Source organism: Balaenoptera ricei, chromosome 9 (genome assembly GCF_028023285.1).
Source record: "Balaenoptera ricei isolate mBalRic1 chromosome 9, mBalRic1.hap2, whole genome shotgun sequence".
Classification (NCBI taxonomy): Eukaryota; Metazoa; Chordata; class Mammalia; order Artiodactyla; family Balaenopteridae; genus Balaenoptera; species Balaenoptera ricei.
Genome location: NC_082647.1, coordinates 105,187,652 through 105,202,482, shown reverse-complemented (window position 1 = coordinate 105,202,482; position 14,831 = coordinate 105,187,652). Strand labels below are relative to the sequence as shown.

General features: G+C 47.9%; 2 protein-coding genes and 1 long non-coding RNA gene across 7 annotated transcripts in view; 2 read left to right on the top strand and 1 right to left on the bottom strand.

Annotated features, from left to right (window-relative positions):
• The window catches only part of NPC1L1 (NPC1 like intracellular cholesterol transporter 1), a 23,667-nt gene extending 13,609 nt beyond the window's left edge, over positions 1–10,058 (top strand). Inside the window, exons 10-18 of one of the 2 annotated variants that reach the window (XM_059934273.1) lie at positions 4,118–4,260; positions 4,424–4,548; positions 5,143–5,269; positions 5,434–5,489; positions 6,620–6,770; positions 6,980–7,211; positions 7,370–7,483; positions 7,561–7,723; positions 9,591–10,058. In XM_059934273.1, coding sequence (XP_059790256.1) covers positions 4,118–4,260; positions 4,424–4,548; positions 5,143–5,269; positions 5,434–5,489; positions 6,620–6,770; positions 6,980–7,211; positions 7,370–7,483; positions 7,561–7,723; positions 9,591–9,766 — 1,287 coding nt within the window. In that variant the 3' untranslated portion in view covers positions 9,767–10,058. Of the gene's footprint in view, positions 1–4,069; positions 4,261–4,423; positions 4,549–5,142; positions 5,270–5,433; positions 5,490–6,619; positions 6,771–6,979; positions 7,212–7,369; positions 7,484–7,560; positions 7,724–9,590 lie in introns of both variants that reach the window. The other variant, XM_059934272.1, reaches the window with a different exon arrangement.
• Positions 1–14,790, bottom strand: part of LOC132372146 (uncharacterized) — a 22,181-nt gene extending 7,391 nt beyond the window's left edge. For 2 of the 4 annotated variants that reach the window (XR_009505112.1, XR_009505111.1), the window contains exons 1-4: positions 14,100–14,790; positions 11,833–12,008; positions 5,852–10,067; positions 4,431–4,603 (exon numbers count right to left, since the gene is read on the bottom strand). This is a non-coding gene — a long non-coding RNA (uncharacterized LOC132372146). Of the gene's footprint in view, positions 1–4,290; positions 4,604–5,851; positions 10,068–11,693; positions 12,009–14,099 lie in introns of those variants that run through there. The other 2 variants (XR_009505110.1, XR_009505109.1) reach the window with 2 other exon arrangements.
• Positions 14,561–14,831, top strand: part of NUDCD3 (NudC domain containing 3) — a 74,067-nt gene continuing 73,796 nt past the window's right edge. Inside the window, exon 1 of the mRNA XM_059934275.1 lies at positions 14,561–14,831. Coding sequence (XP_059790258.1) covers positions 14,640–14,831 — 192 coding nt within the window. The 5' untranslated portion in view covers positions 14,561–14,639.

Genomic DNA, 14,831 nt, shown 5'->3' with positions numbered 1-14,831 from the left:
CTTTTCTTTTTTTCTTAGTTGACATAAGTAAATCTTTGTTGATTTTGTTAAACTTTTTGAAGAACCAATTCTTGGTTTCATTGATTTTCTATATTGTTTTTCTATTCTCTATTTTATTTATCTCTGCTCCAATCTTTATTATTTCTTTTGTCTTGGTAGCTTTGTGTTTAGTTAGGTTTTTTCCTCTGGTTCTGTAAGTTGTATAGTTAGGATGATGACTTGAGATCTTTCTTCTTTTTTATTGTGAACATTTATAGCTATAAATTTCCTCCTTAGCACTGCTTTCACTGCATCCCATAAGTGTTGGCATGTTGTGTTTTCATTTTCATTCATCTGTAAATTTCTAATTTCCTTTCTGATTTGTTCTTTGACCCGCGGGTTGTTTAAGAGTGTGATGTTTAATTTCCACAAGTTTGTGAATTTTTCAGTTTTCCTTCTGTTACTGATTTCTAACTTCATGTAGTCGTGGTCAGAGAATATACATAATATGATAACTATCTTTTTAAATGTTGAGATCTAATATGTGGCCAAACACATGGCTTATCCTGGAGAATGTTCCATGTGTATTTGAGAGGAATATGTACTTTGTTTTTGTTGGGCAGAGTTTCTGTATATGTCTGTTAGATTTAGTTGGTTTATTGTGTTGTTTGAGTCCTCTATTTCCTTAATTATCTTCTGTCTGTGTGTTCTACCATTATTGACACTGGAGTATTGAACTCTCCTACTATTATTGTAGAACTTTCTCTTTCTCCCTTCAATTCTATCAAGTTTTGCTTCATAGATTTTGACGGTCATTCATTAGGTGTGTAACTGTTTATACACACTTACTCTTGTTTTATGGAATCTTTTATTAATATATAATGTTCTTCTTTGTCTTTTGTAACCTTTTTGATTTAAAGTCTATTTTACCTGGTAGTAGGATAGCCACCTCTCTTTTGGCTACTATTTGCATGGAATATCTTTTTCTATACTTTCACTTTCAACCTGTGGGCATCTTTGGATATCAGGTGAGTCTCTTATAGACATCATGTAGTCGGATCATGTTTTTCTTATCCATTCTGTTAACCTCTGACTTCTTTTTGGAGAGAGTGGTCTATTTACATGTAAAGTAATTACTGATAAGGAAAGCCTTACTTATGTCATTGTGCTATTTGTTTTCTATATACCTTACAGCTTTTTTGTCTCTCATTTCCTGCATTACTATCTTCTTTTTGTTTAGTTGATGGTGAAATGTTTAAATTCCTTTCCCATTTCCTTTTGTGTATATTCCATGGCTATTTTCTTTGTGGTTACCAGGGAGATTACATTAAATATCCTAAAATTTGTTGAATTTATCCTAGTTTAACATGAATTACATAGAAAAAATCTGCTCCTATACAGCTCCTTTCCATTTCCTTTCAGTCATTGCTATCACAAAATTACATCTTTATGCACTGTGTATCCAAAAACACAGACTAATAATTTTTTATGTATTAGTCTCTTAAGTTATGTAAAATGGAGTTACAAACCAAAGTTACAATAAAACTAGCTTTTGTATTTTTCTATGTATTTACCTTTACCAGTGATCTTTATTTCTTTATATGGCTTTGAGTTATACTCTAGCATCCTTTCATTTCAACTTGAAGGACTCCTTTTAGTGCCTCTTGCAGGACAGGTCTTGTGGCAACAAACTCCTTCTGCACTTGTTTATCTGGTAGTGCCTTAATTTTCCCTTCATTTCTGAAGTACAGTTTTGCCAGAAGTAGGATTCTTGGTTGACAGTTTTTTCCCCTTAAGTACTTTGAGTATACAAACCCACCACCTTCTGGCCTTCAAGTTTTCTAATAAGAACTGTGCTTATAATCTTATTGGGGATCCTTTGTATATGATAAGCTTCTTCTCTTTTGTTGCTTTCAAAATTCACTTTTTGTCTTTATCTTTCGACAGTTGAATTGTAATGTGCCTTGGTGTGGGTCTCTTTGAGTTTATCCTACTTGGAGTTTGTTAAGCTTTTTGGATGTTTATATTCATATCTTTTATCGGATTTATGAAATTTTGGCTGTTATTTCTTCAAATAATCTTTCTTCCTCTTTCTTTCTCTCTCTTCTCTTTCTGGGATTCCCATGATGCGTATGTTGGTCTGCTTGATGATGTACCACAGGTTCATTTTTCTTTATTCTTTTTTCTTTCTCATCTTCACTTGATAATTTCAATTGTCCTATCTTCATGTTTGGTAATTCTTCTTCTGACTGCTCAAATATGCTTTTGAATCCCTATAGTGAGTTGTTTATTTAGTTATTGTACTTTTCAGCTCCAGAATTTCTTTTTGGTTCCCTTTTATGTTTTCTCTTTATTGATCATTCCATTTTGTTCATACATTGTTTTCTTGACTTTGTCCATATGTTATTTTAGCTCTTTGAGCATCTCTAAGATAGTTGTTTTAAAGTCTCTGTCTAATAAATCCGTTGTCTGGTCTTTCTCAGGGATGGTGTCTGTTGATTAATTTTTGTTCCCAGGTATGGGCCATATCTTTCTGAGTCTTTGTATGTTTTATGATTTTCGTTGTTGTTGTTGTTGAAAAATGGACATTTGAGAGTCCGCAGTAACTCTAGAGATCAGATTCTCTTCCTTCCCCAGGGTTTGCTTATTTATTTATTTATTTTTATAAATTTATTTGTTTTTATTTTTGGCTGTGTTGGGTCTTCGTTGCTGTGCGTGGGCTTTATCTAGTTGCAGTGAGCAGGGGCTACTCTTCATTGCAGTGCGTGGGCTTCTCATTGTCATGGCTTCTCTTGTTGCAGAACACGGGCTGTAGGTGCATGGGCTTCAGTAGTTGTGGCACATGGGCTTAGTTGCTCCGTGGCATGTGGGATCCTCCTGGGCCAGGGATTGAACCCATGTCCCTTGCATTGGCAGGCGGATTCTCCACCACTGTGCCACCAGGGAAGCCCTATTTATTTATTTTTAAAAACTTAATTGTTACTGATGTCTCTGTCCTGGAGATCAGCCTGAGATGTAAAGTTAAAGTCTTTACAGGTCTTTTCTGAGCCTTCACCTTTCCCTGGGCATGTGCAGTGACTGTTTAAATTCCCCTGTATTTGTGGTTGATTTTGAGTGTCATGTTTCTTAAAGGTCTCACTCTCAAAAGGAGAAAAGGGAGATATGAAGGGGAAAAACAATAAATCAAGCACTTGCTCTTTAAATATCTTGGAAGTAACTTCAGCTTGAGGTGAAGGTTTTAATGGTGCCTGACTCTGTGTCTGCTCTACGGATATCAGATGCAGCAATGAGTGATCAGAACACATATCCTTGATATTTAAGAGATGGGCCTTATAGCCTACCCTGGATCCTGCAAGTTGTGTGCAAACTGTTCCTGGAATGCATGCATGGCTGCCTGCTTCAGGCTGGGAGGATAAAGGATGAGTAGCCAAAACCATGCTAAGAACCATCCAAGCCTTTCTCTGGAATCTTCAAGCCCTCAATCGACCCCAGAATTCCAAAATAGTTACATCAGACAGATTCTGCCAGTGCAGTTGGAGTCTAGGTGGGGAGGTGGAATCCTAGTTCTTCCTATTCCAACATCATCCCTGATGTTACTTTAAGGTTTTATGTTATAGGAGAAGGGAACAGGCCATGCAGATGCCTGGCACTTGGCCTTGAGGGTGTGCACATGGGTGTTTACAAGTGCGTGTCCATGCAGTCTGTGGTCACAGGCCAGCTTGTTAGACTGTGGCTGTACCAAACTGGGGATGATAAGAAGGGGTAAAATTATGTGTATATGTTTGTGTGTGTATCAGAGAGTGTGTTCATGCAGGCTGGCATGTGATGCTCTGTGCATGTACCTCCATGAGTGTGTTCTGTGCATGTACCTGTAATTATACCTGGATGTGTGTACCTTGGAGTGTGTACCTCTATGGGCACACCTCTGACCATGTACATCTGTAATGGAACCGTACGTGTGACTCTGTGAGCACGTATCTCTGTACCTCTGTGAGCGTGCACCTCTGTGTGTGTACCTCTTGAGCATTTGCTGGAGCGAGGCTCTTGGGGTGTGTCTGGCCCTGGCCTCACTGACTGTCCTCTGTTCCAGGACTCGTACCTGCTCGACTATTTCCTCTTTCTGAACCGCTACTTTGAGGTGGGGGCCCCGGTCTACTTTGTAACCACTGGGGGCTACAACTTCTCCAGTGAGGCAGGTTTGAACGCCATCTGCTCCAGCGCAGGCTGCAACAACTTCTCCTTAACCCAGAAGATCCAGTACGCCACAGAGTTCCCTGATGAGTGAGTGCCCCAGCCCACCCCTGTCTGTCCCCCTCCCCTGCCCTGCTGCCCACCTGCTGCCATGTGCCTGGGGAGGCCCAGAGTGAAGGTTGGACCGTAGGAAGGACCCGCCGCAGCCTGCTTGTGTGGTCCTGTCCCCTGACCTCCTCTCCCTGACCCTCAGGTCTTACCTGGCCATCCCTGCCTCCTCCTGGGTGGACGACTTCCTTGATTGGCTGTCTTCATCTTCCTGCTGCCGCCTTTATGTCTTTGGCCCCAATAAAGATGATTTCTGCCCCTCGACTGTCAGTGAGTATGGGGCCTCTGGGGGCTCAGGGCCCACTACATCTTGGGGAAACTGAGGCTAGAAAAAGGAGAGGACTGGTGGAGGATCTCTTAGCCCCTCGCGCTCTTCGGCAGGGTCAGCTGGGGCGGGGGGGGTCCCGTCTTGGAGCACGGGTGTGGGGGACTGCACCCGTGTGTGTGGACGCCCAGCTGGCCCACCAGGCAATCACCCCCTCAGGCCCCTGCTGAGTTGTGCCCACACCCGCCGGGCAGGCTGCTGCTCACACGCCGAGGGAGTCGAGTGAGAGCTGGGATCGGCACGTGGCCCCACCCCCGCGCAGCTGCGCTTGTAGGCGGAGTGGGGAGGCCCCGTGGTGGCTGTTTCTCTGCCCCAAACTTCTCTTCCTCACTTGCTCATAGGTACCAACCGTTTCCATAAGTGACAGGGGAACTCCTCCCATAGCTAGAGACAATTGCAAATCTCTCCAGAAGTACCCATGCCTGTTGCGGCAGTGGCAGCGCGTGGGGATCGTGATGGGAATGGACCACAAGGCGGGCAGAGCGGGGGCTGCCTGGCCTTCGGGGTGCCACCCCCTGGAGCCCCTGCTCTCTTTGCAGACTCCCTGGCCTGCTTGAAGAACTGCATGAGACCCACAGCGGGGTCTGTCCGGCCATCAGTGGAGCAGTTCCACAAGTATCTTCCCTGGTTCCTGAACGATGAGCCCAACATCAAATGTCCCAAAGGGTAGGCCGGGGTGGGGCTTCCACCAGGGAGGACAGCTGTGTGGGCGCCCAAGGCGGGGGCAGAGAGGGGCAGGAGGCAGTGTGGGTTCTCTGGGAGTGGCCATAGGCCAGGCACATGGAGGGGGCCCGATCCTTGGCTAACCTGCTCTGGTCTTCTCCCTGCAGCGGCCTGGGAGCGTACAGCACCTCCGTGAATTTGGGCTCAGATGGCCAGGTCTTAGGTAAGCACGGCCTCGACTGGAGGGGAAGACCAGAGTCAGCTGCTCCAGGGGCCCGAGTCCCAGGGAACAGCTTCTCCATCTCGAGCCTCCTCTCCTTCCTCCTTCCCCTTATGGGGGACTTCTAACTGCCCTGGCCCTATCTTCAGAGGTCACGTTACCCAGCTCCACATCCTCAGACTTTACCCCATTTCTGCCCTGCTTCCTTCTCCCCACCCCCAAATCCAAGGTCAGTGTGACGTTCATGGACTTTTCAGTGGCTGATGCCGCACTTGGGAGCCACCCACATCCTTTTCTCTCAGGCACAAGTCACACCCAGATGTGGGCAGTGGGCAGCTGGTTAAATGAATGACTGTTGTACTTACCCAGTGGGTGCCCTGATGCACAGCTCTGTTAAGTCAGCTGTTTCCATTTTCCTGTCTCCCTTTCTGGTCCTTTCCTATAGGAATATGTACATTGGAAAAGTAATTAAATGAATTTTAAGAATCCAATGCATGTTTTGAAACCATACAGAGCAGCGTTTGGGTTCATCTGGGAGATCTCTTCTTCTTTTTCTTTTTTTCTTAATTTAATTTTATTTTTGGCTGCGTTGGGTCTTCGTTGCTGTGCACGGGCTTTCTCTAGTTGTGGTGAGAGGGGGCTACTCTTCCTTGCGGTGCTTGGGCTTCTCATTGCAGTGGCTTCTTTTGTTGTGGAGCACAGGCTCTAGGCATGTGGGCTTCAGTAGCTGTGGTGTATGGACTCAGTAGTTGTGGCTCACAGGCTCTAGAGTGCAGGCTCAGTAGTTGTGGCGCACGGGCTTAGCTGCTCTGCGGCATGTGGGATCTTCCCGGACCAGGGCTCGAACCCGTGTCCTCTGCATTGGCAGATGGATTCTTAACCACTGCACCACCAGGGAAGTCCTGGGAGATCTCTGTAAGCTCTATCCATCAGAGGCAGGGCTGGGACTTGAGTCTTGCACAGCAGTAGGACCAGCTGCAGAGTTCGCAGGACTGGGGCCAAACCAAAATGCAGGGCCCTTTGCTCAAAATGTATTAAGAATTCCCAAATGGTGGCGGCAGAGCCCTGAACCCAGCCGGGCGCTATCCCTTGGGGGTTCTGAGGGCGCCTGGCACAGGCTCTGACCTTTGCAGCCTCGCGGTTCATGGCCTACCACAAGCCGCTGAAGAACTCTCAGGATTACACGGAGGCTCTGCGGGCAGCTCGGGCGCTCGCAGCCAACATCACCGCCGACCTGCGGAAGGTGCCGGGCACCGACCCAGACTTCGAGGTCTTCCCTTACACGTGAGTCCCTGGGCACTGCGATGCAGGGAGGTGGGCCCGGGCGAGGGTGCTGGGCTGGTGAGGGCGGCTGCTGGGTGGGGATGGGCTCCAGCAGGGAGGCTCGGGCTGCACCTGGGCCCAGGCCCCCCAACACCCTCCCCAAGCTGCGCGCTCATCCTGAAGTGGGCGTGGGAAGCCACGGAGCAGTGACTGTGTTGTGCGACCCGCAGGATCACCAACGTGTTCTATGAGCAGTACCTGACCGTGATCCCTGAGGGGCTCTTCATGCTCGCCATCTGCCTGGTGCCCACCTTCGCCGTCTGCTGCTTCCTGCTGGGCATGGACGTCTGCTCCGGCCTCCTCAACCTGTTCTCCATCATCATGATCCTGGTGGACACTGTGGGCTTCATGACCCTGTGGGATATCAGCTACAATGCTGTGTCCCTCATCAACCTGGTGACGGTAACCTGCTGGCCGAAGGGTCGGGGCTCCAGGGCAGGAGGGGTGCTGGCCTCACAGGACGACCCCAGTTCTTTCTAGAGTCTAGGTGCTGCCTGCTGGTCTGGGTGGAGACCCCTGCCCCCGCCCTTTTGTGGCTGAAGCCTCCTCTCTCCCCACAGGCGGTGGGCATCTCTGTGGAGTTCGTGTCCCACATCACCCGCTCCTTTGCCATCAGCACCAAGCCCACGCGGCTTGAGAGGGCCAAGGAGGCCACCATCTCCATGGGCAGCGCGGTGAGTGGATGGGCTGCCTCACGTAGTCCTCGGCCGGCTGTCCTGTGCCCAGCCTGACGCCCACCTGTGACCCCCAGGTGTTCGCAGGAGTGGCCATGACCAACTTGCCTGGCATCCTCGTCCTGGGCCTGGCCAAGGCGCAGCTCATCCAGATCTTCTTCTTCCGTCTCAACCTCCTCATCACTGCGCTGGGCCTGCTGCATGGCCTGGTCTTCCTGCCGGTCATCCTCAGCTACATGGGTGAGTGCCCAGGCTCCTCTGACACTGCCAGGCCCCTCCCGCGTGACTCCAGGCCACAGGCAAAATGCCACGAACACACACAGCCCTGCTTACCCGGGACAGTCACTGCCCAAATTGTGAGCACACAGTTCCTCCTGGTTTGGAAAAACTGCAGTTTTTCACTTAACATGTGAAAACATCTTTTTTCTTGGTCAGATGTGTGTTTCAAACACTTTCAGTAGCCGTATGGTTCTGTGCTGCGTGCTGTTGTTGAACTTTTGATCATGACCTTCAGCAAGAAATACATTATCACACTGAGAGGTGATGTGTACAGGCACGGACACGGACAGGCAGAGTAGAACAAGCATTTCACAAAATAACACTGCCGGAGAAGCCTCGGATATTTTCTGTTCTAGTCTATCATTGATTTTTAAAAAAAAATGCTGGTGTTATCTGCGAAATTGATTTCATGACTCATTCATGGGTGACTACTTGCAGTCGAAAAACATATCCTCTCCTGTGGATCAGCCACAATCCATCCAACCAGCTCCCAGCTGCTGGACATGAGACTATTTCTGACTTTCCATGCTATTGCCAGTGCTGCGATGACCATCCTTGTGGCTGAACCTTTGACCTCATCCTCCAATATTTCCTGGAGAAAGTCCGGTCTGTGAATGTTGATTATGCATGCCAATGGTTAACGCCCTCCAGCAAGTTTTACCATTTAAACTCCTACCAGCAACACGTACATTTCTGTTTCCTCATTGTTGAGTACAGTCATATACACACCCCGTCCCCCAAAAGAGATTTTTTTTTTTTTTTTGGTTGCACTGGGCGGCTTGTGGGACCTTCGTTCCCGACCAGGGATTGAACCCGTGCTCTCGGCAGTGGAAGCACGGAGTCCTGACCACTGGACCACCAGGGAATTCCACCGCCCCACCCCCACAGAGATTTAAACTGGGCCCGCAGGGCGAAGCATCCCCCCTCTTACGGTGGGCAAGCTGAAAGCAGTTCAATGCTGCACCATTCCCTGACATCCGGAATACTAATAATGGTAATTTTAGAGAAAACATTTACAGAAGGGTGTGTTTGTGCTCTAATATATGTGCACTAATCGTCTTATCACCTCTGGAGGTAGGTGATGTTTTCATCCCCATTTCACCGATGAGGAAACTGAGACTCCCACCCCAGTCACAGAGCTGGTCACATGCATTGTATCTGGAGGCCACACAGCTCCAGCGCCCCTACCCAAGGCACCAGCATCTTGTAGAAACTTCCTGACCCCCTTTGGAAGAGGAGAGTGTATTGGGGATGGTGGGTGGCGAGGAGGACAGCCCCAGGGGCCACCCAGTTGGGGAGCTACAGGTTCCACAGGTCGTGGCCACCCCTTGGGGATTCCGAGTGGCTGGGAGTGAGGAAGGAGCTCGCAGGTCCTGCCCCCTCAGAGTGGCCTGGGATCTTGACAGAGAGGTGAGTGGCAGGCGCAGAGGCCCCTGGGCCCCTCCCTGACCTGAGTCTGACAACACAGTGAGGAATGGCTTCTCTCGGCAAGGAGCGCTTGCACAGGGTGTCCAGGAAGAGAGGAGGGGGTGGCAGTCACAGGCCATGGGCGTCCGGGGGCTTCCCCTGCCAGATCCCCGGATGGCAGGGGTCTGCACTGGAAGGCAGGTGGGCCAGGGGCTGGGCATGGATGGCGGCTGAAACGGCTACTGGCTTTTAGGCGTAGGGTGGAGCGAGGGCTGGGGTGAGGGGCAGCGGTGGAGGTGGAGGGCTTAGGGCTTAGCTCTCGATCTCCGGAACTTCCTTTTTAGGCCACAGCAAACGCCTGCGCCCCGCATCCAGCACGCCGCTTTCCTGACCGTGGTCCTCTGTATCTGTCCCTCTGCAGGGCCTGATGTCAACCCAGCTCTGGTGCAGCAGCAGCAGCAGGAGGAGGCGGTGGCTGCGGCCAAGGCGGCCTCCTGCTCAAAGCACCCTGCCCCGTCGAGCACGGCCAACAGTGTCTATGTCAACTACGGCTTTGAACATCCTGCCAAGAGCGAGGGTGGCCTGGGTAGCTCTTGACCTCACAATAGGCAGAAGTTCTGATGGAGCCGGAGCCCCTGTCCCAGCTCACCGGCCCTGACCTGAGGGGCCACAAGGGCTCCTCTGTGGGGGTCCCTTGACCCATCCTCCCCCTCAGGGCCTGGGAGCGGCTGTCCCCACAGGAGTGCCCACGACAGGTCACCCTCTGGCCATGAGATCTCACCCACAGGGACACACGATGTGATGGAGGTGGCACGCGATGGCGTGGGTGTGATCTGGTCCTGATCCATCTCTTGAATTTGACATGTGTCCTCCTCATGAAAGTTTTAAAACTTCAGTTCTGTGTATGTAAACATATAATATTATTTCACATTTAAAAGTTTTTCTTAATTGATATTACACTTGACCTATCCTTTTGCAATGAGGTTTTTTTTTTTCATGCAACATACATTTTTTTGATTTATTCATGTTGCTACGTGGAGATCTAGTCCAATCATTTGAACTGCGACACAGCATTCCATTGTGTGAACGAACACGGTGTTTTTATCCATTCCCCAGCTAGTGGGCAATCACATTGTCCCCAATTATTTTTCTGCTATAAGTCCACAGTCACTCTTGTGGAATTCAGAACTCCCAAAGCTCTGAAAACCTACTGTGTTTGTCTCTTTTTCTCCTGTAAGTTTGGGACAAACTCATTTGGTGGCAAAAACCGATCAGACAAGATGTATCTATTTATACTCTATAAATAGGATACTTACACTGTTCAACCAACTTGTTGTGAATAGTCATATATTTCAGTGCATTAATGAGTTTGATTTCGTGTTGCTGCCCCAGATCCTCCTGGGGTCTAATATCTAATGTGCTGTAAGCATCAAATTACCTTTCTAAAAAATGTTCTAAATTCTGAAATGCAGCTCACCTATGGGATTTCAGGTACGGAACCATGGACCTGTGGGATAAGCACGTGCTTACACGTCTCCTGTCTATGTGTGGGGAGCTACCATCGCTGTAGCACTGAACGGGATACAGGCAAATGCCTCCCAGAGAGGCTGCCCTATTCGCACCAGCAGTGGATGAGGGTGCTTCTCTCCCTGCACCAGTACCAACACAACGCTCCACTTACTGTTGGGAGGTAGGGGGGTAGGATTATGGATGATTATCCCTTTTTTAAAAACACTTTTTTAAAAGAAGGCTTTTAAATTTTAGAATAGTTTTACAGACAAATTACAAAGATAGTACAGAGAGTTTCTGTATGCCTTCCACCCAGTTTACCCTGTTAACATATCACATTAGTATGATACACTTGTCAGTGTACAATTAATGAACCAGTACTGATAATTACTACTAACTAAAGTCCATACTTTGTTTAGATTTCCGTAGCTTTTATCTAGTGTCCATTTTCTGTGCCAGGATCCCATCCAGGACACCACATAATACTCGGATGTTATGTCTACTTAGGCTCCTCTGGGCTGTGACAGTTTGTCAGACTCTCCTTTTCTTTGTTTTTGATGACCTGGACAGTGGAAGACTGGTCTGGCATTTTATAGAATGTCCTTCAAATGGGGTTTGTCTGGTGTTTCTCCTGATTAGACTAGGGTGATGGGCTTTTGGGAGGGAGACCACAGAGGCAGAGCGCCGTTCTCAGCATATCGTGCCAAGGGTGCCTGCAGTCGCCACCACTCATCGCTGTGATGCTGGCTCTGACCGCCTGGCTGAGGTTGCGTCTTCCCTGTACAGTTATCTTGCACCTGTTTCCATGCTGTGCTCTTTGGCCGGAAGTCGCTATGCACAGCCCACACTTAAGGAGGGGGGAGTTATGTTCTACCTCCTGGCGGGTGGGGTGTTTACATAAATTATTTAGAACTCTTCTGAACAGGAAAATTGTCTATTCCCCTCCATTTATTTATTTATTCGGTATGGTATCTATATCAGTATGGACTCACGGAAACTCATTTTATACTTTGGGTTCTAATATACTACTACTTTATTTGAGGCTCAAATTGTTCCATGTTTGGCCATTGGGAGCTCTTTCAGTTGGCTCCTGGGTCCCTTTGGCATACTCCCATCACTGTGGATTTTTTTCCCCTTTTTGAGCACTTCCTTACTTTCTGGCATTATAAGATGATCCAGGCTCAACTTGTATATTTCTGCTCCAGTCCTAGAGTCAGCCGTTTCTCCCAGGAGTTCTAGCTCTTCTGTTGGAGATGGGATTAGAAACCAGGATCTGGGTGTTCAGTGTGTGCGTTGCTGCTGGGACATTGTTGCTTCTGGGTCCTCTCAGCTGAGAGAGAGCAAGGAAACATATGTGTGTATACTGCCCCATGTATGTACACATTTCTATAAATATTGCTATATGTAGCCATCTGTATCTATATTAAGCTAAACAGGAGTTTATGCTGATGCCTCCACCTCTAACCCTAACCACACGAATCATTCTAGACTGCTCTCTTGCTTATCTGTAGCCTCCCATGCCAACAGTGAGAAGCCTGGCTGTACCACTCTCACCATTTACATAATTGTTCATTTCCTCTGTACATATGTAGTAGTCTCAGAAATGATAACTCATGTCCCTGTGGAAAACAACCTGAGAATTAAGTGTCTATGTACAGGTCCTTTAGCCTTTAGTCTTCCAGATGCCATTCATTTCCAAAGTTACTTAGGTCAGCATCTTTTTCTACCACCCCTTTCAGAGAGGCTGTTTCCTACATTTTTAATACAGTTAGATTCTTGCATCACATTCTTCCTTCCATTCTGGTGTTACAAAATCATGTGTGTAAAAAAGATTGTCGGGGGCGGGTAATCAAGAGAACACTATCCCTGGTTGAGCCTCCAGCTGGACCCAGGCAATGGGAGACTCCTCACCCCTTCTGCTGTCCTTGTAATGTACGCTCTGCCTACCATTCCCACAGTGGGAGCTGTTTTCAGGGAAACGGCCTTGAGAGAGTAACGTGTTGATGAGACCATCCGGACAGAGTACATGACTGAACCCAGTTAAGGCTTCTGTATAAACTTTTAAGATTCTGGCAGAGTGGCTGCCCAGGCAAGCCTTGTAAGTTATTTCCCTTGCTTATTAAACCTGCCACCTACCAATCTGAAGTGGTTTGCCTCTTTCTTTGGTCTCTCCTTGCCCTGGGTGTACGGGGGCTAGATTGTGAACCAACAAAGATCCATTCCAAGTATAGGATAGACCAATGGGTATTAATGTGACAAAGTAGGAAACATTTACTGATATGGTTTTCAGATTCCATATTGCAACTAACCACTGAGAAACTACAATCTGTAGAATTTTGGTGTAGTTTCCAAGAATACTCCTCACATTTAATTAAAAAGACAAACTACTATTTGTATGAGACTGGGTTTCTTATACTTCAATCAAAACAACATATTGCAATGCAGTGAATGCAGCAGATGTGAGAATTTTGCTGTCTTCAATTAAGCTAGATAGTAAAGAGATTTGCAAAATTTAAAAGGCTGCTATGTTTCTCAAAAACTTTTACTGCTTTGAAGAACATTATTTCTTCATAAAAATACGTTAATATGTAATGTGTTTTTTATGGTTATTAGAATGCATAAAGAAATATTTAAAAATTTTCTCAGTTTTAATTTCCAATATGGTAACTACCGATAAGCATAATCTACATAAAATATTGAAGACTCTTTGGAGTCTTCAATAAATTTTAAGAGTGAAAATGGGTCCTTTTTTTTTTCTTTTTCTTTTGGCCGCGCCTCATGAAATGTGGGATCTTAGTTCCCTGACGAGGGATTGAACCTGGGCCCTCGGCAGTGAGAGCTCAGAGTCCTAACCACCGGACCGCCAGGGATTCCCAGTAAATGGGTCCTAAGTCCAGAGAGTTTCATAACCACTGCTCTAGGGCAATTTATCTGAGTTTGCCTTTATTTACAATTCATTAGAGCCCATGCACTATGAAGATATATGTTAACCCGTAGATTTTAGGCCAGTAGAGATGCAAATCATTTCTATCCACTGGAAAAGATAATCTACATCATTTTGTAGGACACGAGCCAGCTTCGTATCCCACCTAGCAATCTTACTCTGTTTTCTCAAAGTGTTGATAAATACCCAGTTTCTCCAAAAGCTTCTCCAAACTAGCTTTATCATATCACTGGTTACTTTACTTAAAATGTATAAATGTTTCACATGTGTTCATTATATATTTGTATGAGAGTTATATTTTTAGTTTAAGATTATGCTTTGACATACAGGACACGTATACACGCTGTGTGTATACTACGCATACAATGTATATACTACGCACACATACATACGTATATGTATATTTCACAGGATGGCACGTCAGATTCTCTACTCTGCACCTAGCTCTTTCCATTTAATATTTGTGCATGCACTCACTTTACATTCTTGTCTTCTTGTATTTATGCACTTCACCTTGCATTTCACCCACGGCTCCGTTATTAACAGGACAGACACCACCAGTAAGCGCTCGCATTTCCTCTTCTGACGCGCCAGCAAAAGGCCCCCGCTGTCCCGCCTGGGGCTCAGGTCACCCAGTCGGGAACACAACCCATAGACCACGTGACAACAGCGAGACGCACGTAACACTTGCCCGCGCTACACCTCTTCCGTCCGTTGCCAGCATGGCCACTAGGCGCCCTCAGTCCCGCAGCTCCGGGCCTTCTTGCATTTCTGGGCCCACGTCCCCTCCTCAGCCAGACCGCTCGGGAAGCCAGGGGGTGGTGGGGGCGGGGCCCGCGTCAAGTCGGCTCAAACGCAGCCCAGCCAAGCCCTACCGCGGGGGCGAACGAGCGCGGACCGGAAGTTTCACGGGCGCGCTGGCTGCCGGAGCCGTTACTGCAGCGCACCGGAAGTGGCCTCAGGCCGGTGTCCGGGCCGCGCCCGCAGTGAGTGAGCTTCCCTCCGGCCGGCGACGCCATGGAGCCCGGGGCGGCGGAGCTGTACGATCAGGCCCTGTTGGGCATCCTGCAGCACGTGGGCAACGTTCAGGACTTTCTGCGTGTGCTCTTCGGCTTCCTCTACCGCAAGACGGACTTCTACCGCCTGCTGCGCCACCCGTCGGACCGCATGGGCTTCCCGCCGGGGGCCGCGCAGGCTCTGGTGCTGCAG